Genomic DNA, 22694 nt, shown 5'->3' with positions numbered 1-22694 from the left:
GGTCACCACCCCCAGAACCATCCAGGTGGAGGGCAGCAACCCCTCCTCCCTCCCTGACGACCTCAACGCTTTCTACACCAGGTTTGAGACGGACAACATGTCCCAGCTTGAGGAGTCCAGATCCTCACTCAAACCTGGCAGCTCTGCACTCAGCTTCAGGACTGAGGATGTGGTGAGAGCCCTCAGGAGGACCAGGGAGAGGAGCTCACCCGGCCCTGACAACATCAGCAGTCGAGTTCTGAGGCCCTTTGCAGGGCAACTAGGAAGTGTGTTCCAGACTCTATTTCAACACTCAGCTGACAGTCACACCGTCCCCCAGCTGTGGAAACACTCCAGTCATCCCCATCCCCAAAAGAAACAACCTAAAGTCTCTGAATGATCTTCGTCCTGTGGCCCTCACCTCCCTGGTGATGAAGGCCATGGAGAAGATCATAAAACAGCACATGGTAAGAGCAAATGACCCCTGATGGACCCACTCCAGTTTGCTTACCGTGCACGCAGAGGTGTCGATGATGCAAAAATCTTCATCTTGGACTCCATCCACAAACATCTGGAGCTCCCTGACTCCTCCGCCAGACTTCTTTTTGCTGGTTTCTCATCAGCGTTCAACACTCTGCAGCCTCATATTCCAGCCTTTAAACTTTCCACCCGATTTCACCTGGATGGTCAGCTAATCCTGTGGATATTGGACTTTTTGACCAACAGGACTCAGAAAGTTCGGGTCAACAACTCTCTCCGGTCTCCGTTCCACCTCCACTGGCTCCCCCCAGGGCTGTGTGCTCTCCCCCCTTCTCTTCATCCTCTACACCGATGAGTGCAGATCCACACAGCCCAACTGTCACCTGGTTAAATATGCTGACGACTCAGTTCTCCTGTCACTGCTGTCAGGCCCCTCACAACACCACGGGTCCACTCTGCAGGAGTTTGTAGAGTGGTGTGACAGCTCCAACTTGAATTGAACGTGAGCAAAACCAAAGAGATGGTGGTGAATTCTCCAGTAGGCACAGGGATCTGGCTGCTTCAGTCACCACCACCATCCACAGGAAGCCAGTGGAGGTAGTTGAGGAGCACAAATACCTGGGAACCATCTTTGACAACCTCCTGAAATTCTCTGCCAACACAGAGAGATTCTCAGGAGGTGCCACCAACAGCTATACCTCCTTAGGAAACTCAACTCCTTTGGAGTCAGCACAACCATCATGATGACTTTTTACTACGCCTTCCTGGAAAGCATCATGACCTCCATCAGCTGCTGGTTCCACTCCCTCAGCCTTCATACAGGAACAGACTGCAGCACACCGCATCAGTGTGCTCTAAAATCATTGGCCTACCTGTCAGAACTCTGGCAGGTTTTCAGTCAACAGGCCCTCAGACAGGCAGCCAAAATCATCAACGACCGCTCTCACATTCTTCACCCCGCATTTCAATGGCTCCCCTCTGGGTGACGCCTCCGATGCATTTCCTGCAGGACAGAGAGGAGGAGGAGAGCCACCTTTGTCCCCTCAGCCACTCTGCTTTTTAACTCCAGCCGATAAGAACATTTCCCACACCCATAAACATAAACTACTCTACACTCTTCTTATACTACCGACACTTTTAGTCACTTATAGTTATTTATTCACCTTTCAGTCACTTTGTTGTTTGTTAATTGCCCCTTGGGGATAAATAAAGTCTTCTGATTCTGATTCTGAAAAAGGAGAAGCAGTTAAACAGGGTCCTCCCATTTTCCTTTGCTGTTTTCTCACAGAGTAAATCTCCGAAATCCACTGATCAACTTTAAAGTGATTTGTGCTTTTTCTCTGCTGTTGGAAGGCACGATGTGAAATGAACCAGAGTTTAAAGAATATCCAATCCTAATTTCACTTGTGACAATTTTTAATCATTGGTTAGTCATTTATCGTGCAGTCATTTACAAACTGATGCAAACCTTTCAGGAGTTTAGTAAAAGTACCAGAACATAACACATTCAAGTGCATATCAAGGGTGTGAGAGTAACATAAGATGGAGAAGACTAGTGTGTCTGGCATTCGTCAACGTTTGTCCCTGGAGTGAACACCACCCTTACGCTGGCCTCGGTCAGCTGGATCTCCACCTATCCCACAATCCCTCGCTGCAGGTCCCTACAGAATGAACTCTGTGCTCTTTAGCTTTCACTCTCTCCCACAAACATCTGCCTGTTGTATAATAATGTCCAGGCGGCCAGCCTACACTGCTGTTTGTTGGTATGTGAGGCATGCAAGAGCACAAAACCCCAGTGAGAATTCTCCCCTCTCACTCTGATGCTTTCTTTCTCCTTTTTGCTCGTATGTGACAATGGTCCTTGTTGTGTGTTAATGGGCTGATGCTGCCTGATAAACTTATGGCGCTGGAGTGTGGTGAGACTTTGTGGATCGAGCCCACGCAAACGCGGGTCTGCAACAAAGCACAAATACACCGAAATGTAAATGTTTGCTCGGTTTCACGTCTGAATGTAGTCGAATGAAAAAATAAAACCCTGAAGGGTAATTTTATTTTAATAAGGAAGAATTCTGTTTCTTATTCTTTATGATGCCTACACAATATACCTTTAATGATAGATGGATGCAACCCAGGTCTGAAAAGTCAGGTCAATTTTTACTTACAGAAAAAAATAGATGGACATAGTAGCATAGTGTCACCTGTGGTTTTGTTCCACTTCACTGCCTCCGCTCAGCTACACAAAGTGGTCACACACGTAAACTTAGGCCTTGCTGGCATGCCAGGGGATAGGTTCTGAAAGCTGTTTACCCACAGCACGGTTGATATGGGGGAGGAAAGGGTCTGCAGACAAAACTGTGTTTTACTACCAGGCTGTAAACCTGCTTTTTAATGCTGTAATGCGTTTTATCACAGGAGTCCATGGAGAGTGACTCAAACAGCCACTGAAGGAGCTGCAGTTTTTGGCACTTCTTTGTTGGCAGACTTTTTCAGCCCCCAGAGGTTATCGCTTGGACTGTATAGAAACCTGCAGGAAAGGACTTCAGCAAACACTTTCCTCAAGAGTTTTTATGTTAATCACTCATTTCAAGGCTTTCTGAGTTCAACAAGATGTGCTTTTTGTAAATTGTGGTCCCCGTTAGCCGTGTGATTGACAAGTTGTTATGGTCTGATCATGCAGTGTCGCTCTTTTGTCAGGTAGATCCTGGTCACATCTGGTTTCAAAGACATTCCTGATCACAGTTTCCAACATCTTTTATATACAGTCTATGATCTAGACAGGCAGATTTGGTTTCATGGCATCAAAAGCAAAACTTTGGCAATTAAAACCAAATTCATTTGTATACAACATTGTGCGCGTTAGAAAACACTCTCTTACTTATTTCCTATGATTTTGGAACCTGATCCTTTAAAGCAGGCGTTTTTTCTTCTGTAAATAATAGGAGCCATATGGTTTGTATTGTAGTGGCAGTCAGGGATTCATTACTGCACCTTGAGGACTGCCTCACCCAGTGACATCATTTGGGGTATTTGTTTTTAAGGGAAATGAGGTAAAGAAAATGATCCGTCTCGCTCCATTTCATGTTTCTCACGTTTCTCATAATTTTAGTTTTCAGTTATTTGCTGCCATTTCATCAAGAACAGGTCTCATTTTACTCTAACGTCTCTACTTCAACTTCAAACTTATCTGTATATCTTCCTACAAACGCAGTTTAGAAAGCTTTTTCATGAGGATAAAATATTAAAACTATAAAAGAAAGAAAGAAAGAGAGAAGAAGAACATTTAATTACAAAAACAAAGAAAAAGCATGAAAAAACTCCAAAGGAAGAGCAGTGACTGCCACAAAATGACTGAGGAAGCGAATGAAGGGGCTCCAAGAATGAAAGCTCCTGACGTTACTTTCAACACCGTGCTGGTGTGAGTCTCAGATTTCTAATGTCTGATAATTCCTGAGGGCTGAAGCAGGAGGATTTCAGCCAATATTCCCATCTCTTCTGTCATCCTGCAGCGCTGTGGGCTGTGCTTGGACTGTTTGAATAAGTGGAGTTCCTAATGAGACACCGGTATTGCGAGAGCTTGGCTCAGACCAGAGCCTAGTTTCAAGGACCCGCCCTGATGCAGCTGTTGTGCATTGCAGGCTGCACTGTAACGACTAATGGAGCTCACACCCACTCATATTACACATGAGAACAACTACACACACACATAAAAACACAATGAGGAATTGAAGCAAAAAAAGGGAGATGTTCTACTCATTTCCCGCTTCTTTCATCGCTGGCCTCGGCACAGTTACATGATTCACAGCTCAAAATGATCCTTATTTATCTCATACTTATAGAACAGTCTCGCTGCTCTGTCGTCTGTAGCCAAACAAAAAGGATGGTTAAACGTCATAATTGGCTTTAAATGATTATCCAAGGACAGCACTACAGCTCAGCACCTGCAGAGAGTGAGCCATGATGCACTGGACTGTTAGGGGATAATGGGAATTCCATTTGGCCATGATTGATTTTGCCAACGTGCATCTCGCTAAAGGCTTCCCGGCTGCTGGGGTTTTTGAGCCTGATGCATTCTTATCAACATGCTCAGCATCTTAGTAAGGGCCGGTCAGTGCTGTCAAATGAAATTAACTTATAAATAGGGTCTCAGATCTTAGCTCAGTAATGTGGGTTTTTTTTTCATTTTAAGCACTCAGCGAGCATATTTTTCTGTTCTTATTCTGAGCAATTGTGTTTGGTCACAAGACCAAACACAATCGAGCTTACATTGACATGCATAGGGCTACCTTTGTGAGAGTTTTGGATCAATTGACTGATTAAAATGTCATGAAATTTACAACTTTTAGGCTTAGGGTTAAGATTGGAATTAGGTTAGGGTTAGAAACGTAGTCGTGATGGTTAAATTAAGGGCTGAAAGGCCTGGGAATAAATGAATTCATAAAGAGTGCATGGATGCATGAACAAAGAGATCTCAAAGTATTAGTAGAATAATACAAAGACAACCAAACATATGCTGCTACAGCTTCTTTTGCATTGTTGTGAGTAAACATTTACATGTTAAGGAAAAATTCAATCTATTATTTCACATCCACCCTCATACAGTATATATACTCCTACATATATATATATATATATATATATACAGATACCCCACTATACCTTACAAATGTCATTGCAGCGTGCACACAAACCAAACGTGGTGCCAGAGACAATGTGAAAGTTAACAAATGCTTAATATAGTCTTTAAGAGTTTCTTTTCTCTCATTGTTCCGTCAGAATTATGAATATTTGTGGTAAACATGAGGGTGTAGGTGGAACTCATTGCATGCCACAGTTATCACCAAAGCTCAGTTCATTCTTATGTCATGGAGCTCACAGATAATGGCTCCAGTGTTGCTGACTGGTCCTAACTGGTGCCATGCTGCCCTAAGCAAAAAGACAATAGTGGCTATTCTGTTATGGCCCAGCAAGAGTGTAAGTGGGTGTAAGGAATGACCAGTCAGGGGAAGGGGACAGGGGTGCCCAATATGGCCTCCACACAGTGACTGGACTGTGTCGCAGTCTGGAGGGGGGAAGATAGCACCACAAAGATCTGTCTGTCTGCCTCTACGCCCAGAATCCAAGTTCCATCGTGGGAGACACAGAGTGAAAGAAAGAGATAGATGGTGAGGGGAGAGAGGAGGGGATGCTAGCCTCAGTCTGTTTCATTCGGTGGAGCTGGGACAGGATGGAGCGGTTGGGCATGTTCAGCAAGCAGGAAGGACGCGGGTCATCGGGGGATGCTGAGAGCGATGCACCGGTGAGCTGGAGGACCGGACCGCCACACAGATCGGTGACAGAGACGGCTCGGTAGAGAATAACACTTAGGGGCAGAGTTTGCTTTGTCTGGGCAACAATGGGCAGCATCCACTGGCATGTGCGGATGTTTAGCTTTAGAGGCGGTTAACAGCAATCGACTGAACACAGGATGGACCCTTCAGTGGCTACTTAACAACCTGGATCTGGTGCGTTGCGTCATATCATTTCTTCATGTTGTACATATTAGTCTTTTGGTATATGTTTCAGGTTTAAGTCCAGTCATTATAATAGAAAGTAGTAAAACCAGGAAATCTTTTATTATTAAAGAATAATCTATTTCATCTGTATTATGATGAAACAGGCAGAGAGAATAAAAAAGATCAAGAAATGTGATCGTGGTAAGATAAAAGATCTTTTTCTATTCTTTGGGAAATTGTCCCAGGCTCAGAGGAGCTCTCGCATAGAAGTTTTAAAGAGGTTAATAAACTTATGATGAACTAATAAAACTATAAAATGCATCAAAGTGGGGTAAACTATTTAAAAAAGAAAAAACAGGAACCCCAGCAAATGCAGATGTTTTTTTTTGAACTTGCAGATGTTAAGAAATGTTTAAATTAAGAACATTTTATTCAGTGCTTCCAGGTGTAAGACGTCTTTCAGAAGCTTTTAAATACTACTTTAATTAAATATTAATATATTTTAAGTTGAAAACCTTTTTAAAAAGGCATTCAAGTGTAAGACGTGCACTCTTCTGCTGACTATTTATAATTGTTTAATGAACACTTAAACTTTTTTCGGCATTTGGTTTCCCTCCATTTTCATATAGTCGATAAGCACTCCTTCTGTCCGAGCCCCGTTTGAGTGGTGAAATCCATCAGTGCCATCATGATTTTGTTGCGTGATAATGGAACATTAAATGTTTACATTGCATTACATTCTAATGATAATGTACTTTTGATCCAATATATCGTATGTACTGTCCAGTGAAGAAGAACCGATTGTATTTTTGGAAATGATTTGTGTTTAGTGGATTTTACTTTACTTGACCCATCTGACTGACAAATACATATAACATTAAGATTATTAGTTTTAGTATGTTTAGTGTGTCAAAATTATGTAAACTGCACACATGGAATATGCATGTGCAGTTGAAATGGGGGAGTTGAAACTTTAATGTGTGTACAAATAATTGATGCCACTTACAGGTGGATTCATTTTACATATCAGTGACAATCTTGTTTGTTTAGTTAAAGAAATTAAATGTTACCACTGACACCAACTTTCCACAAGCACAGCTGCAATTCATCACTTGTACTTTCAGTTTTTCTCAATGAGCGCGGTTTGAATAGTTTAAATCATTGACGATAACGCAAAGAAATTAGTAGAAAATGGACAAAAACATGCAAAATGTTTAGTGCTGTGAGTGACCATGACTTCAGTTCAAAGGCTTTTGATTGACACTCACCAATCTCTGTTACATCTTTTCTCTTTTTCTCTGTCTTATTCAGTCCAACTCCTGAAATCGACAGATCTCAGCCGCCACAGTCTTCTCTACCTGAAAGAGATTGGGAATGGCTGGTTTGGGAAGGTGAGCCCACTTCAGAAACCTCAATCTTCATAAAAACCTGCTGGTAATTTCAAATCTGTCGCTCCCTGCCGGGTAGATGAAACGCAGCATCGTTGAGACTCACATCATGGCTGTTAGTCTTTGCTGTGATCCCGGCTCCTGCTCGGAGCGGGAGTCGGTTAAAAATGTCCGACACGCTGCGTTACCTGAAATGTCTGAGTGTGTAATGCCAGCCCGATCCTCTCGCCTTTGATGTCAGCTTGTTCCCAAAGTGATAGACTTAGGCCTCGAGAACAAATTTTACGCTGCTAAATTTTCAAAGTAATAGCCCTCCTTGCAGCCTAAACCTTCTGGTGTGTTAACATGTTTTTACAACCAGATAACATGTTGTTGTCATTCTCTCTCGTTTTCCCCCTTCTGCTTCTTTGTCTGCTTCTCCTCCTTTTCTTATTCATACTGTTCACTCATGAATATTCATCCACCCTCCTCATCCTTGTGCACCATCACTGGGTATGTCCATCTGTTTGTGCGTATTATCTGCACTGCTGAACTCCCGCATGACTGCTTCATCTCGTTTTGTCTGTCTTTGTGTAATGGTACTCCCATTTCATGTTTAATGTGTTTGCTTATGTGAACGTGGCCATCCGTCTGTGTGCCTTCCCCTGTATGCATTTGTCTCTACTTGTTTCAGGTTCTTCTGGGGGAGGTGAACGCAGGCCTGAACACCACCCAAGTGGTGGTCAAGGAACTCAAAGCCAGTGCCAGCGTACAGGACCAGATGCACTTCCTGGAAGAAGCACAGCCTTACCGGTACACCTTCACCTCCCTCACATGTGTCTGTAGTTTATTCTTACATGGACAATTTAAGCAGTACATGTAAAATCTACAGTCTAAAAGTACTGATTGAAAGGGCAGAAGTAGTGCTTACATATGTCCAGTCTACATTTTAATAAAGTCTCCTTAACTGAAGCTGGATCAGGTAAACCTGAGCCACCCCTGAGCACTGAGCATCTCTCATGTCTTTGTCATTTTTGCGTCCTCTGTCCTGACGTTTTAGTCCATTTTTGTTTGTCGTTTGCTCCTGGTTTCTCTCAGTTCTCTTTCTTGTCACCCTTCCGGGTGTTTGAGGCAGACATCTGCAAATGTTTTATGTTCAAAACTTGAGATAAACTTATAAAATACCGACGGGTCAGCTTCCCAGGATCTATGAAACTGGCTTTTACTTGCTTTTCTGTAACTTTTATGTATAGCATCATGCTTTTGTTTTCCAATCACAATCAGTCAAATATTTTAGTTAAAACTAAGAAGGCATGTCTTTAAATATACTTAATAAATACTGTAATATATAATTATTCATCCTAATAATTAATCCTTTATTTATCCCTGCAGAGGGATTCAGGCATTATCTGGGCAAATTATACTTTATACTTCCTTGGGAATACAAATGCAATGTAAAGCCAATACAATAACTCTGTCATAAACTCTTCTTTTAAAAATTTTATACTTTTTCCATTTTTGTTGGAAAAAAATAATCAGACGGAGGTCACGGTGTTTATATTCTAACGTGTTGCTGTTATTTTGCCCCTTTGTCGTTAACATAGGTTAAAATCTTCTCAGTGGCAATAACAGTAACACATACAAGCTTGTAAAAGTATAATAATGACAGACCTCTCGGTGGATTGCATTAAAGTTGTTAAAGGTGATCGGTGCATAGAGAGTATCATAAGAATAATAAGTTAGAATAAATGTATGCCTGGTACATGTGCAAGAATAAAATGCAGATCAAGGTTAAAATCGAATCAGAGTAAAAGAAAAAACACTTTAAATGTACTTTAAGGTTAAATGGAAAAAATAAAAGCAGAGTATGAAGAATGAAAAATAAATGATATTACCACAAAACAGTACTTGTTAAATTAGGATGGATGGTGTCTCAGCGTGGTTGTCTAATATTTTCTTGAATGCTCAAATATATCAGCCATATCTCAATACCAAAAGTATTTATACCCATGTAATACTAAAACATATACTCGTGTTTAAAGGTGATACATAATATGTGCATGCTGAGATCCTGTTCTCTTCTCCAGTGCCCTCCAGCATCCTGCTCTGCTGCAGTGTCTGGCCCAGTGCACTGAGATCACTCCCTACCTGCTGGTGCTGGAGTTTTGTCCACTGGTGAGTATTCAAAGCCATGAGACAGATGTGCAGAGACACTCTTTAAATCATAGTATGAAAAAAAATATACAATACCAAATCTCAACTGGAGATTTTATTCTGACGATCCCAGTTTAATCTAAAGGGTTTAATAAAATCACCGTGTTTAACATTAGTTTATTAATGTCCTTGACAACTTTTTTGACTGTTGACTTTAATCCAAATTCTGTAGTACTTCAACTGATTGAAAGCATTTTAGTAATTTGTCATTGTAGAATGTTATATTAACTGTCTAATAAAATCCTTCTTGGCAGCTGCTGTAAGTATTTGGCAGACAAGCTTAAAGTGAGTCAATTTACACTTGTGCCACTCCAACCACTTCCCAGAATCCTTCACCGTGATTGGTTTAGTAGATTACACACAGATATTTATAGTGAATAATAGTAAAACCAAGAGCCTCCTGCCACTTCTCATCTTTTATTTTTATTCCCACTGTAGGTTAAGTGCAGGTGGGTAGTTCCTCTTATAAGGCGAGGTCGAGTGTGGAAATGTTAGCAAAAGCTAAACCAAAAACATCCCATTCAGATCTAACTTAGAGGAAACTTTGCAATTATTAGCATCAAACTTGTTATTTATTATGAAGACTCCAAACAGTCTAAAGCTTTAAGACAAACTAGAATGAAGACTGCCAAGAAGATGATATTTAGTCCAAAGAGAAGCTTAATTCACTCAGATGGCCGGATTTCTCGGCTCATCCCTAAAATCTCTAATTATCCATTTCCATAAAGAAAAGTGAAGACAACAAATTTGCTAGTTCGTCTGGTCTTCTCCTGTGCAATGTTCCCCCTAACCCAATGTTCTGACACCAATCAAGGTTTACATGACTGGACAAAGACGACGCAGTAAAATAGTAAGACTGCCCTCCAGTGGTCATACAGATGTTTTATAGCTCTCTTTCATGTGCAGGGGGATGTGAAGGGTTACCTCAGAAGCTGCAGAACCTCTGAAACCATGAGCCCAGAGCCCCTGATTCTTCAAAGGATGGCCTGTGACATTTCCTCAGGCCTCCTGCACCTGCACAAACACAACTTCACGCACAGGTAAAGAGTCGTTTCAGACTTAAGCCTGAGAAATCCGACTGCTGTCACTGATGCTGTTCAGTCAAGCAGGCAGTCTCTGTTTACCTCTGTTTACCCTATAAATAACACAATTATTCTATATCATCAGTCCTCTTTTAGCTGAAGCAGTTCGTTTTTTGTATGCCTCAGTGCTGTCCCAGCACAGGCCCCGACTCACCTTCAGTCTGATCTTAACCAGAGACTTTCAAAATGCAGACCAAAAGGTGTGACTCTCGTAAATGCCTGTATTTTTAAATATTTTAAAACGGTCCACACTGCTATGACTTTATTTCCAAATCGTCAACGTATTGTGTTAGAAAGACATCGGCTAGGACTAGCTCTCGTACATATTTCTAAAACGAATTTTTACCAGAAGGTGGTCAAAGTTATTCATTTGTATTTACCCTGGTGGCCTGGAAAAGAGAACTTCTTTGGGAAATGCAGAAGTTAGAAGAGCAGTCGCACATGTTCAAAAACATTTCTACCCGTTGGTGAAATGCTGCCAAAAAGTTTTGAAAGTTTGCAGAGAATATTTGCACAAAGTTACCCGACTACCACTCTTTTGGTGTCCAACAGATACTCAGGTTTTTGCCCAATAACGATCATTAATTTAAGAGTCACCATCTGACTCATCTGGTTTCTTGGACAGTAGAATTAAAGGACGTCTTTGATTTTAGCCATGAGGTTATCGTCTCTGTGATCTACAGCAGTGAGCCTGTATATCATAACTTACTGTTCTTCAATACTGATAACAGATTTCAGTCATTGCTGTTCAGTGAGAACACCGGATGGCTTTACTAACAGACAAGATGCAGTCATCTAATGCGGTTTATTTGTAGAGTATTACTGCTGAAGCCTCCAAACTACCTCACACGTGTCCATTCATTTAAATCGGTTAACGTTCAGTGAATGCTTAACCCAAGCTTGATCTGCTTTCAGTTGAATGAATCAAAAGCCCTCCTCAAACATGTCCTTCAAACTTCTTGAAAATCCAGCTTTATTAACCGTTTTTCATATTTGTGTGTGTGTGTGTCTGTGTGTGTGTGTTATTTTTCTGTCTGCTATTCAAAAAGGTTTTTTTTATTTCAATGGGATTTTTCTACTAAGTATTACAGATATCTCGCTCTGAATTTGAGATTAGCCTTTTGCCTCTCGGTCGCTTCCTGAAACAATATCCTGGTGCTGCCTGAGTGCTCCCTAAAGACTCCAGCATCAGTGATTTTGTTGCAGGCGGTGATCCCTCCTCTCCAGGACTCCAGTTTTTGTATTTTTTCCAATAATTTATTGTTATTTGATCTAGTTTTCATTTCACTTCATACTCAAAAAAAGAAAAAGTTGTATTCCTACAACAGTACACCTGGTTTTATCATCAAAACATACGTCATGACTTTAAATCATGGTGGATAAGTTTACCTATAATAGTATAGATTCATATTTCAAATGCAAAATAAGAAGTACCTGAAGCTTTAAATGACATAAACAATACAAGTAATTACTCTTGTCCTGTTGGGCACTTACAGCAAGGCATTTCCTGTATATTTTCTTTCATTTTAGTAAAATTTACTTAATTTGTTTTGTTTATTTTTAGCCTACTGTGAAAACACAGGACTAAATGCTGTTGTTTGCAGGACTTCTAAACATTTTTGTACATTGATAAAAATGTGCTAGTCTTGTTGTTTTGTGTTTGCTAATGTTAGAGAGACATAACAGCTGTTTACCCCCCTCTCCAGTGACCTGGCTTTAAGAAACTGCTTGTTGACGGCTGATGTCTCAGTGAAGATCGGAGATTATGGTCTGGCCCACACAAAGTACAAGGTACACAACCAGTGTGTTAAATGTGAAAAAGATCAGCAAACAACAAACTGGTCCTGTTGCTCTTTGTAAAGTTTGAAAATATATTCTGTATTCATCACTAGCAGGCAACAAAAAAGCAAGCTCGGTATATAAATAGTCAGTTCCCAAATGGTTCTGAGTTTACATTAATCACAGTCGAGTGAATTTCTGCAGGGTTATAAGAACGTTCTTTTCACTTTTGTCCAGTGTCCAGCATTGTATCAGAAAAGGCAAAATTGTCCAGCAGGTCATTTAGTTTGAATTTGTTTTTTGTCATATTTCTGCAACTTAACAATTTACTTGACCCTCGTTTCAGGACGATTACTACGTGACATCAGACCAGATGTACGTGCCCCTGCGCTGGATCGCTCCAGAGCTGGTGGACGAGGTGCACGGAAACCTGCTGGTGGCAGACCAGACCAAACACAGCAACATCTGGTATCTGATCAATGCACATAGACACATCTTTTGTATTTTGTGAGGACGATCGCTGACATCATGTATAGCCCTCAACCATCATTTTAAATACTGTACCAAGTTACCTAAAACAATCCTTAAGTTAGCTCCAAACTTACTGAGGATGTCACCAGCGTGTCGTCACTCCCAGAAGTCTAAAACAAAATTATTATATTGTATTCTGTTGAATAAGATTTAAATTTTGAAGTTTTAGGCCAAATATATATTATGATAATATTATTGTAATTCTCTATTACTTTCTGAACAGTTTGTAAGATGTGAAATCGCCAGCCCTAACTCCATGGATATAAGTTATAAAGAATGAAACACACAGGAGCTTTTATAATATTAATACACTAACAAACGCTTATATAGTTGTAAGTTTTTAACAGTAGATAAAAGGATGGACGTTACTGCAGGATTATAAGAAATGTATACATGAAATGTGCATGAAGTCACTAATAAGATATATTTAATCTTGTCCTGTGTCTCAGGTCTCTTGGGGTGACTATGTGGGAGCTGTTCGAGCTGGGAAACCAGCCCTACAGACACTATTCTGACAGACAAGTGCTGACCTACGCTGTTAGGGAGCAGCAGCTGCGACTGCCCAAACCGCTGCTCAAAGTACCCCTCGCTGAACGCTGGTGAGTCACACATAAATGCAGCAAAAATGGTAAATGGCCTGTATTTATAGCACTTTTCTAGTCCCTAAGGACCTCAAAGCGCTTTGCACAACCTGTCATTCACACACTGGTGATGGCAGCTACATTGTAGCCACAGCCACCCTGGGGCGCACTGACAGAGGCGAGGCTGCCGGACACTGGCGCCACCGGGCCCTCTGACCACCACCAGTAGGCAATGGGTGAAGTGTCTTGCCCAAGGACACAACGACCGAGACTGTCCAAGCCGGGGCTCGAACCGGCAACCTTCCGATTATAAGGCGAACTCCCAACTCTTGAGCCACGATCGCCCCAAAAAACACAACACATAAAGCAACACAATTAAATCCCTTTCAGGAGGAGGTTTAATGAACTTCCAATTGTTATTCTTTTGTTGTTGCACTATTCTTGGACTCTGTTGCTGTAGCCTTGTATGATTCACAGTTCACAATGAACATCGCAGTAACTTTTTACTTCCATACTGGGCTTTGGTGCAGCTCCATGCCTCAGTTATGGCACGTGTAGATATTGATTTTTTGGTTTGGATTATGTTGCATATTAGATTTTGCAATATTATTTTCTGATTTTACGTATTTGAGTTTTTTATATATTTAATTACTTCATTATCACCCACCTTACTTGATAAATTTATGTATAGCATTTATTGTGGCATTTAGTGCGGTAATTTTGGTTGCTACTGAGTGTTTACAGTGAGGCTGTTATTGGATAGTATGAGTCAAGGAACAGCAAAGTAAAACACTGAGTGCACACCAACACGGTTAGTTTTGAGATGAACTGTAGCCCACCAAACGCCCACAGCTCAGAGAGACTGGAGAGCGCTACCATAACCAGAAACCAATATCATACCAGCCAGAAGTAGAAAAAAACTGATGAAATAGATTTTGGAGAAGTCAATAATTGAAACTTTGCCCATTTTTGATATGAGCATGCACCATTGTTAGAGAATAATAGGTCCTCTCAGTATTAGCTACAATATTACAAACGGGAAACCAATTCTAAAAACCAAAGGTCAATTTCTGAGTGCATTGAGCTGATTACTTTTGTACTTTTTATTTCTTTCATTTAATTTTAATTAAACTTTTCTTTCTTTCTTTGTGCCTTGTGTTTTGGGTCTACAGGTATGAGGTGATGCAGTTCTGCTGGCTGCAGCCTGATCAGAGGCCAACCGCAGAGGAAGTTCACTTGCTGCTCAGCTACCTATGTGCCAAGGGGGCCAGCGAGGCCGAAGAGGACTTTGAGAGACGCTGGAACTCCCTGCGTCCCAATACTGGATTCAACAGTCAGCGTGGTGCCTCAGCGATGTCACGAGACCACCCCTCATCAACCACCTCATCTTTCCCACTCTTAGAACCATTTTCTACTGGTGATGGCTACCACTCAGAGTCTGGAGATGACATACTAACAGTCACTGAAACCAGCCACGGCCTGAACTTTGAGTACAAGTGGGAGCAAGCCAGGGCAGACCAGTCATACAGAGCCCCAGACACGTCTAGTACCTTAGGTCAGGTAAACCATCATTGTCAGGAAGCATTTTACCCACCTGGAGGCATTGTGGGAGGCTGTCCCATGGAAAGCCTGAGCCATGGAGTTTCTCCTTCCTACTATCAACCTAAACATCTACACGCTCCAGGTGTACTTCCTGTCCTCAGTGCCCATAGCCCCTCAGTAAACAGTGAATACTACATTCGCATTGAGGAACCAGTAGACTGTAACATTGATCCAGACTACACCATGGTCTCATACAGCCCAGACTACCAGGGCAGCAGTGGGAGCTTCCTGACTGGGAGCGCAGACTCGGGTGAGTGCATGGCCTGCCCATCACAGGCTAAAACTATGGGTCCTTATTGGTCAGCTGACATCCATAAATCTGACATGTATGACTCCAATGACTCAAGTCCTGCCATCTCCCTGACAATGGAACCCCTTTTAGGTCAAGTGTCAGATAACAGCCCCCTACGACCCTGGGAGTCTAGTCACTATGTGTCCTATAAAGATCGAGATGGGGGCTATTATTTTGACCACTCACCACCTTTGGGAATAGATCACTATCTGATCGGAGGTGAGCTCTCCAGAGAGCATCATCAGGAAAGCTGGGGCTCAAGAAGCCTGCGTCAGGCTTTGGGGGAGTTGGAGAACCCACTAGTGATATCCCATTCTATAAACAGTCCATCTCAGCAGGCTTACAGAGACACATACCTGGACACAAGTCAGACGTCCATTATAGGAAAGAATGTCACTGGAGGTTATTATGACATGATGGGTTCCCTGAGGAAGACTATGCCCAGCCACACAAGACACAACAGTAACTCTGTCAGTATAAACATGGAGACTCAGGGGGCTCTCTTCATCGGACACAGAGACAGTGACTCAGAAGAGGAAGATGAGGACATATTTGTTGAGAGACACACGTGCAATACTTGGCCTTCGAAGCACCGCCACAGCAGTGCCGGTCACCAGAGACGGGCAAGCCATAGTTGTCGACAGGACACCTACGCCGATTTCCATTATACAATGCCGAGTACAGACATCGAGGACTCCTGGCCAGAAGGACACAGCCTGGCCTTTCACTCTCTACCCAAACCCATCGATTATCTTGAGCCACACCAGGTCAAAGATAATAGTGCCTGCCTTAGTTTGAGTAAACATCATGCTATGGTGCCCTCGGAAAACTGCAATGCCTACATTTACATGTGCCATGAAGGTGAGACTCAGGTGCCAACATCTGGAGAGTGCTGCCACTCGCACTTTGTTGACCCACTCACTGGCTTGCTTGTTCGAAACACAAGCTTTTGTCAGCTCTACAGTCACACTAACTACAGAGATAAAGTCATTGACATGCCAAGCAATGAAGAGATGATCAATTTATCACCAGCTCCAGGAGGTCCCATCGTGGCCAAATCTGTGGACTGTGGAGAACAGTATGTCGATCTTACAACTGATGATGTCCAAGCTAAAGAGAAGAGGGAGGACGTTATTAAGGAAATCATACAGAAACTGCCAGAGCCTAGAAAAGAAGAGGTGACTCTAACAATGACAAAAGCCACTCAAGCCACTCCACCTCCTGATGATAACACGCATGTGATGGTGGCGGTGACAGATCCACAGTCAGAGATGAGTCACACCAGTGACAGTGGCGTCGACCGTGAAGATTCCAATGTAAGCCTTGCTGACATACTCGACTGCAGTGACGATGACGAAGAGGAAGACATCACAGACGATATAACTGATGTTACTTCAGGCATCTTCGCTGATGAGTCCAGTGAGCTGAATGCTTCTCCCGCCTTCAAGTTGCTACAAAAGCAGGTAGGAACACCCGATTCCATGGATTCCATGGATCTGCCGTCTGCAGCTGGGTCTTGTGAAGGCTCCAGCCCTGCGTCATCCCACCCTTCCAGCTCACCTAAAGCTATGGACAGCGGCTATGACACCGAAAATAATGAGAGCCCTGAGTTTGTTCCCAAAGAACCTCATGAACCTCGTGAACAACCTTTAGGAAAACCTGCTCTTGATGCCAGCCTGGAGGAGGAAGAAGTCCTGGAGGAAGAGGGAACTGAACCTAAAGTGGTGCCCACAGAGGGTGAGTCATCGATGGGTGAAGATTTGGCACTAGAACCATCACAGGCAGATGACCAAATTCTGTTACCCTTGAGCGATAAGACGCCATACAGAGACTCTGCCTACTTTTCAGACTATGAGAATGAAAAGCAGACTCGGCATGAGGGAGAGGAACTCCAGATGGGGAAAACAGATGAGCAAAACATTGCAAAAGAACCAAACATGCCAGAAAAGAAAGCTGCAAAAAGGAAAAATGATAGAGAGGAAGAACTAAAGGGTGTTGTAGTGAACAAGGACATAAAACTTGAAACGAAACAAACAGTAACAGACACAACAGAATTCTCTCCTGCACCAGAGATTGAGGAGTACTTGACAGAGGACTGTTGCGAAGATGAGACTTTAGGACTTCCTCCAGAGCCTTCTGATACTGAGGGAGGACTGGATGAATGGCCATCACAGGAAGAGAGCTCATCCTTGGGAGACTGGGCAGCTGAGGTGGTGGGGGCCATGGAAGAAGCTCTTGGTGCCCTGAATGGAGATTGTGCCACCAACGTAAATTTAGATAAGGAGGAAGCAGATGACATAAAAGACTCTGCTCAAACTTCAGAAACTTCAGAGGAGGCAGCAACCGAGATGGTTCAGAACCGGCCATCAGGCATATCCAGTGAAATGAAACACACCTTACCCAAAGATGAGGTAGCTTTGCAACAAACCTCAAACACCAGACGATTTTCCTCTTCCTCCCCTCCACCTCCATCCACCCCACCGCCTCCGCTCCCTGCAACAGAGGGCAGAGCATCTCCGGCCGACGGGGAGGAGGCCGACGAGGAGGACGGCGATACCGAAGACAGCGACGAGTCGGACGAGGAGCTGCAAAGCTACAATATGCAGGAACAGAGCGGAGGGGAAGAGAGTGAGGAAGAGTGCCACCCAGTGCCTATTGTGGTGAGCGACAACAGCGAGGCCCATAAACTGCGAAGCCTGCTCAAGATGCCAGCATTGCTCACTGAGGAGAACCTGGAGGAGGAGCTCGAACACAAGAAGAAAACAGTGTCTTTTTTTGACGATGTTACCGTGTATCTGTTCGACCAGGTGAGTGTCAAAGAGGGAAGATTAGCCTTAATATTGGCTCTATTAATGGCACATCAATAATGTTTATTCTGGTCCACTCACTGACTCTTTTAATATCACAACTGCTAGGAAAGCCCAACTAAAGAGCTCGCCGAGCATGGCTTTCCTTTAGGAGCAGAAGGTTCTCGAACCAAACCCCAAGAAAGGGTTAATGCCTCAGATGACTCTTCAGACGGGAACATTTCGGAGGAGAGTATGTATTATTCTTTTACTTTCAAATGTGCAAATGTGAATATGATTACACACAATGTGTTAGCACACTGAAGACTTTCTCATGTTAAGATATCAAACTATTACTTCCTCCCCTTTGCTGTTTTCACTCAGGTGCGGGTTTTGAGTGGGAAGATGACTTCCCCCTACTCCCACTGCCAACATCCTCAGCCGCATCTGAATCCCCTCCACCCCGTTCCATCACCACAACCCCGGACACTAAACCAGCCGTGCAGTATTCCCGCTTTACCGTCTCTCCCTCCAGCGTTTCCCGGTTCTCCATCACTCACATCTCAGACTCCGATATGGAATCTGCAGGAGGTAGGTCACTTCTGCAAACTCACGAGAAACTCATATTTTTAACAATGGATATACATATCTAATTTTGCCTCTGTAAACTATCACAGCGAATTTTAAAATCAAGCAATCATCATGTGGACTTTCAGCTTTATTTCAATAAGTTTTATGAAAACGTTGCAGTAAACGTGTTGATATGAAGGTTTTACACTCTGTATTTTTTCTTCCCAGAGATGTCAGATGGAAACTGGCTAGTAGCTGCATCTTATGAGATCACAGTTTTTATGCATGATCGCTGACAAATAAAGAATAAAACTAAAATGCTTCTATCTGCTGTGTTAGACTTAAACCCAGTCTGGGAACCTGGCCCATTAAAGATGCAATTGTTGGCTGCAGCATATTGCCAAAAGCTGAACTGCCATAATAATGAGAAAATACACTCTTGCCAAATGTCTTTGATATGTGCCAATGTTTTGGGGATAAAGATGCCCAGTGGCCTGTAAAAATGGGTGATGTACATTAATCCTTTCTGTCTCATTGTGTTTCTGCAGGAAGCAGTGAAGATGGAGACAAAGAATAAGAAGCTGTGGATATTTACTGCCTCTTTGTGACAACAACTCGGTCTACTAGCATGACTACTGATTTCATTTTTAACGTCAGGTTTTAGAAACACAAGACAGTGCCTCTTACCGCCTGTGGACACTTTTGAAAGGTCCGTCTCACCACCATGTAGGACTGGCCTAAGCTGTTTAGAATACTGAAAAGAGAATTGTTAATATATAATATTTCAAGAATATTAATATATACGGTATGTATGATGAGTTTAAGGAACCAGGGGGAACTTGTATGTTGAATCTACATATTTTTTTGGGATTAAAGAAACAATGTGGAAGGACAGACCTTTGAAAAGCGTTACATTTGCCACATCTTTCACTTTCTAATTCGTCACGGGGAGCATTCATAAGAGTGTGGAGCCACCTGGACTTTAAAGAAAGAGGACTGTTAAACTGTTGCTGAGTAAAAGACACAATGTCAACTTTCTGACTTTTCAACAAAGGATCAGCACTTTGAACAAGACTGTACAGCTCCGCAGACTTTATACTTTTTAGGAAATGGTTTTACCTGTATTAATAATGAATATCAAAAAGAATCTTTAAAGTATCGCAAGTAATATAATGTCAGTATTTGGGATCATTCAGAGACGTGCTCGTGTGAAAGATGGAAGCGCAGGGGATCCTAATGGCTGTCTGCTTACAGGATGTTTTCTGTTTTTTGAGGAAACAGCTGAGCAACCTTGACAACCTAATAATTATTTGTGACTTTTTTCATTGTCACATCAGGACCGCGACTGTACTGTTTTACACAAACATCACTCAATTTACCAAACTGGGCGCCAGCACCACAATCGCAGCCAACTCCTCTTTACTGTAAGCATCAGACACAACATTGTGACTATAATGGGAAGAAGTACAGAGGTCATTTCAGGCTGAAGTCTTATGAAAGTTTCTTATAATATAGCAATGCATGGTTTCACATTTACAAGAATTTACGGCTAAGAAACAAAAGGAAAGTGTTTTTATTTTTAAGGCAGGTACACAGGTCATTAAAACTGACATCGACTGAACCTAACAGTGATGTAAGCCAGTAGGGGTGGGCAATATAATGTAATGTTTTATCATGATGTGCGTGTACTGGATCTTCAGCTCAAAAATATAGACACAATGTCTGTTTTGGTTAACCAGCAGATGCCTGACAAATCAAGGCACTTCATCACATTGATGCAAAGATACTGTTAATCCAACAGTGCTAGAGAGCAGTAATACTCACTGACATGCGAGAAGATGTAGTGCAGCCTACGGAGGTACTGAAGGCATATATCCCTTTTCCACCGACACAGTGTTGGTTCACAGTATTAATAAAAGTAATTGTTTAGTAACAGAAAACTGCTGGGCCTGCTGGTGTCAGTGGTCATGGGAGGGGAATGTACCAAAAACCACAGTTCCTATCATGGCCACTTGAGGCTGGAGTCAGTTCCCATAAACTCCCATGTATAAAAAATTCAGCTTTACAGCCTTAATAAGCACGAGTCCAGCTTGGCACAAAAATGGTTTGGGCCTCTAAAGATAGATTTTTGGTATTGTTGCATTTTTTGTTTTGCTTTTATTAACTCAAGGTCACTGCATGACCTTCACCCCTCAACTGAGTGTAAAACAGCTGGGATGAGTGTCAGCACCTCTAAGTGTGAGTTATGGTTCATTCTCTATTTATCAGGAAGTGGAGGATGAGATGGATTCGTTAAACATCAGCAGTGATGTGGGTGCTGTACTGGGCTGTTGTGGTGAAGAGAGAAGTTTTTTTATTTAAGAGTCTATGTTCCAACCCTCACCCCTGGTCATGTATCAAGGTAATGACCGGAAGATTAAGGTAGGAATACAAGTGGACACGTTTCCTCTGCAGGGTATCTTTGTTCAGCTTTAAAGATGTGGTTGAGGTCATTTGGATATCCGGTTAGGGGATCACCTGGGAACTTCTTTCAGGCACACTCAACTGAGAGGTGACACCAGGGTAGACCCAGAATCCAATGGACAGATCTCACCTGACCTGGGAAGGTCTCAGGATTCCCCAGCCCAAACTGAAAGTGATGCTGTGGAGAAGGACAACTTGAATACCTTTGCTCGCTGCCACCATTATAAAACTTTAAATAAGTGGACATGGATGGATGGATGGATGGATAAATAACTCCATCTCAATACAGGAGTTTAGGGGCGTAGCTGCTTTTCATACCTTCACCCTCCAAATAAATATCTGTCTCCAAAGAAAGGCATGGTAGAGTGAAAAACCCCAACGCTGTCAAACCTGTCACAATGGTTCTCAAAAGACTCCAAGGCAGAACTGCCAGGAATGGTAAATGGCCTGTATTTATATAGCGCTTTTACTAGTCCCTAAGGACCCCAAAGCGCTTTACATATCCAGTCATCCACCCATTCACGCACACATTCACACACTGGTGATGGCAGCTACATTGTAGCCACAGCCACCCTGGGGCGCACTGACAGAGGCGAGGAATGCCAGCACCACATTGGTGGAAAAGCAGTAACAGATACCGCGGTAGAAACATTTTTCCATTGGTGTGTACCATCATATTGCCCATCCCTACATGCTAACATCTCAAGTTACCCAACAACATTTAAATACTGTTCGGTTTTTGTCTGAACTGAGGTTTGTCTGAACAAATGTGATTTTTGTGTTTGTAAATCAGCACATTATAGATCCAGTATTTCTCTGTTTCTGACCATTTACCCATCATGTTATGTTTGGAACAACTTGTTTGGAGCAGATTTGTACAATAATTCTAGGATTAGAAGTTGAACTGTTGGACTTTTTTCAGACTAACAGGAAAAGACTGTTCAAAATCATTATCACACAAAACGAATCCCTTTGAGCCTCATTGTTGTTAAGTGAGACTCTAATTTATAATAAGCCTAACTGGTCTGATCAGCTTGTTGAAAGGCCACAGAGGGCTGATGTCATGATGATAAGAAAATGCTGTCATGCTTTGCTCTGTTTGTAAAACTGTGAGAAAGACTGATGGCTTGGTGTGTTTGCTGGATGGAAAAGTTTGATTCCACCTTTGAAAGATGCCCGGTGATCAACATGTAGTGTCTTAAATGTTTGTTTGCCTTCCAAGGCTTTAATATTCTGTAACAGTTTAGCATAGAAACATCTAGATGGCTGTCCGTAATATTTTTGTATCTCAACAAAAATACTTTTTAGAGTATTGCTGTACTGTATCTGTGAGGGAGGGAAGGTTTAAAAAATCTCTTATGTTTATTGTTGCCAAAGAGATGCTGTGTATGTTTTCACCCCATTGTGAGGACAGACAGGACGCTCACTGGCCTTGAACCAAAGGCGCAAACGTGCGGGAGAAGCTTTGGTTGAGAT

General features: G+C 42.4%; 1 protein-coding gene across 4 annotated transcripts in view; it reads left to right on the top strand.

Moving 5' to 3' along the window:
- The window catches only part of aatkb (apoptosis-associated tyrosine kinase b), a 69657-nt gene extending 47957 nt beyond the window's left edge, over nucleotides 1–21700 (top strand). For all 4 annotated transcript variants that reach the window (XM_005725680.1, XM_005725682.2, XM_005725683.1 and 1 more), the window contains 11 exons: nucleotides 7263–7342; nucleotides 8013–8131; nucleotides 9406–9493; nucleotides 10439–10572; nucleotides 12321–12405; nucleotides 12740–12861; nucleotides 13374–13523; nucleotides 14678–18206; nucleotides 18315–18438; nucleotides 18570–18776; nucleotides 19304–21700. In XM_005725680.1, coding sequence (XP_005725737.1) covers nucleotides 7263–7342; nucleotides 8013–8131; nucleotides 9406–9493; nucleotides 10439–10572; nucleotides 12321–12405; nucleotides 12740–12861; nucleotides 13374–13523; nucleotides 14678–18206; nucleotides 18315–18438; nucleotides 18570–18776; nucleotides 19304–19332 — 4667 coding nt within the window. In that variant the 3' untranslated portion in view covers nucleotides 19333–21700. The remainder of the gene's footprint in view (nucleotides 1–7262; nucleotides 7343–8012; nucleotides 8132–9405; nucleotides 9494–10438; nucleotides 10573–12320; nucleotides 12406–12739; nucleotides 12862–13373; nucleotides 13524–14677; nucleotides 18207–18314; nucleotides 18439–18569; nucleotides 18777–19303) is intronic.
- The last annotated feature ends 994 nt before the right edge of the window (nucleotides 21701–22694 follow it).

The sequence above is a fragment of the Pundamilia nyererei genome, unplaced genomic scaffold (genome assembly GCF_000239375.1).
Source record: "Pundamilia nyererei isolate P.nyererei 1_Seehausen unplaced genomic scaffold, PunNye1.0 scaffold00017, whole genome shotgun sequence".
NCBI classification, from domain to species: Eukaryota; Metazoa; Chordata; class Actinopteri; order Cichliformes; family Cichlidae; genus Pundamilia; species Pundamilia nyererei.
This window is presented reverse-complemented; position numbering and strand designations above follow the sequence as displayed.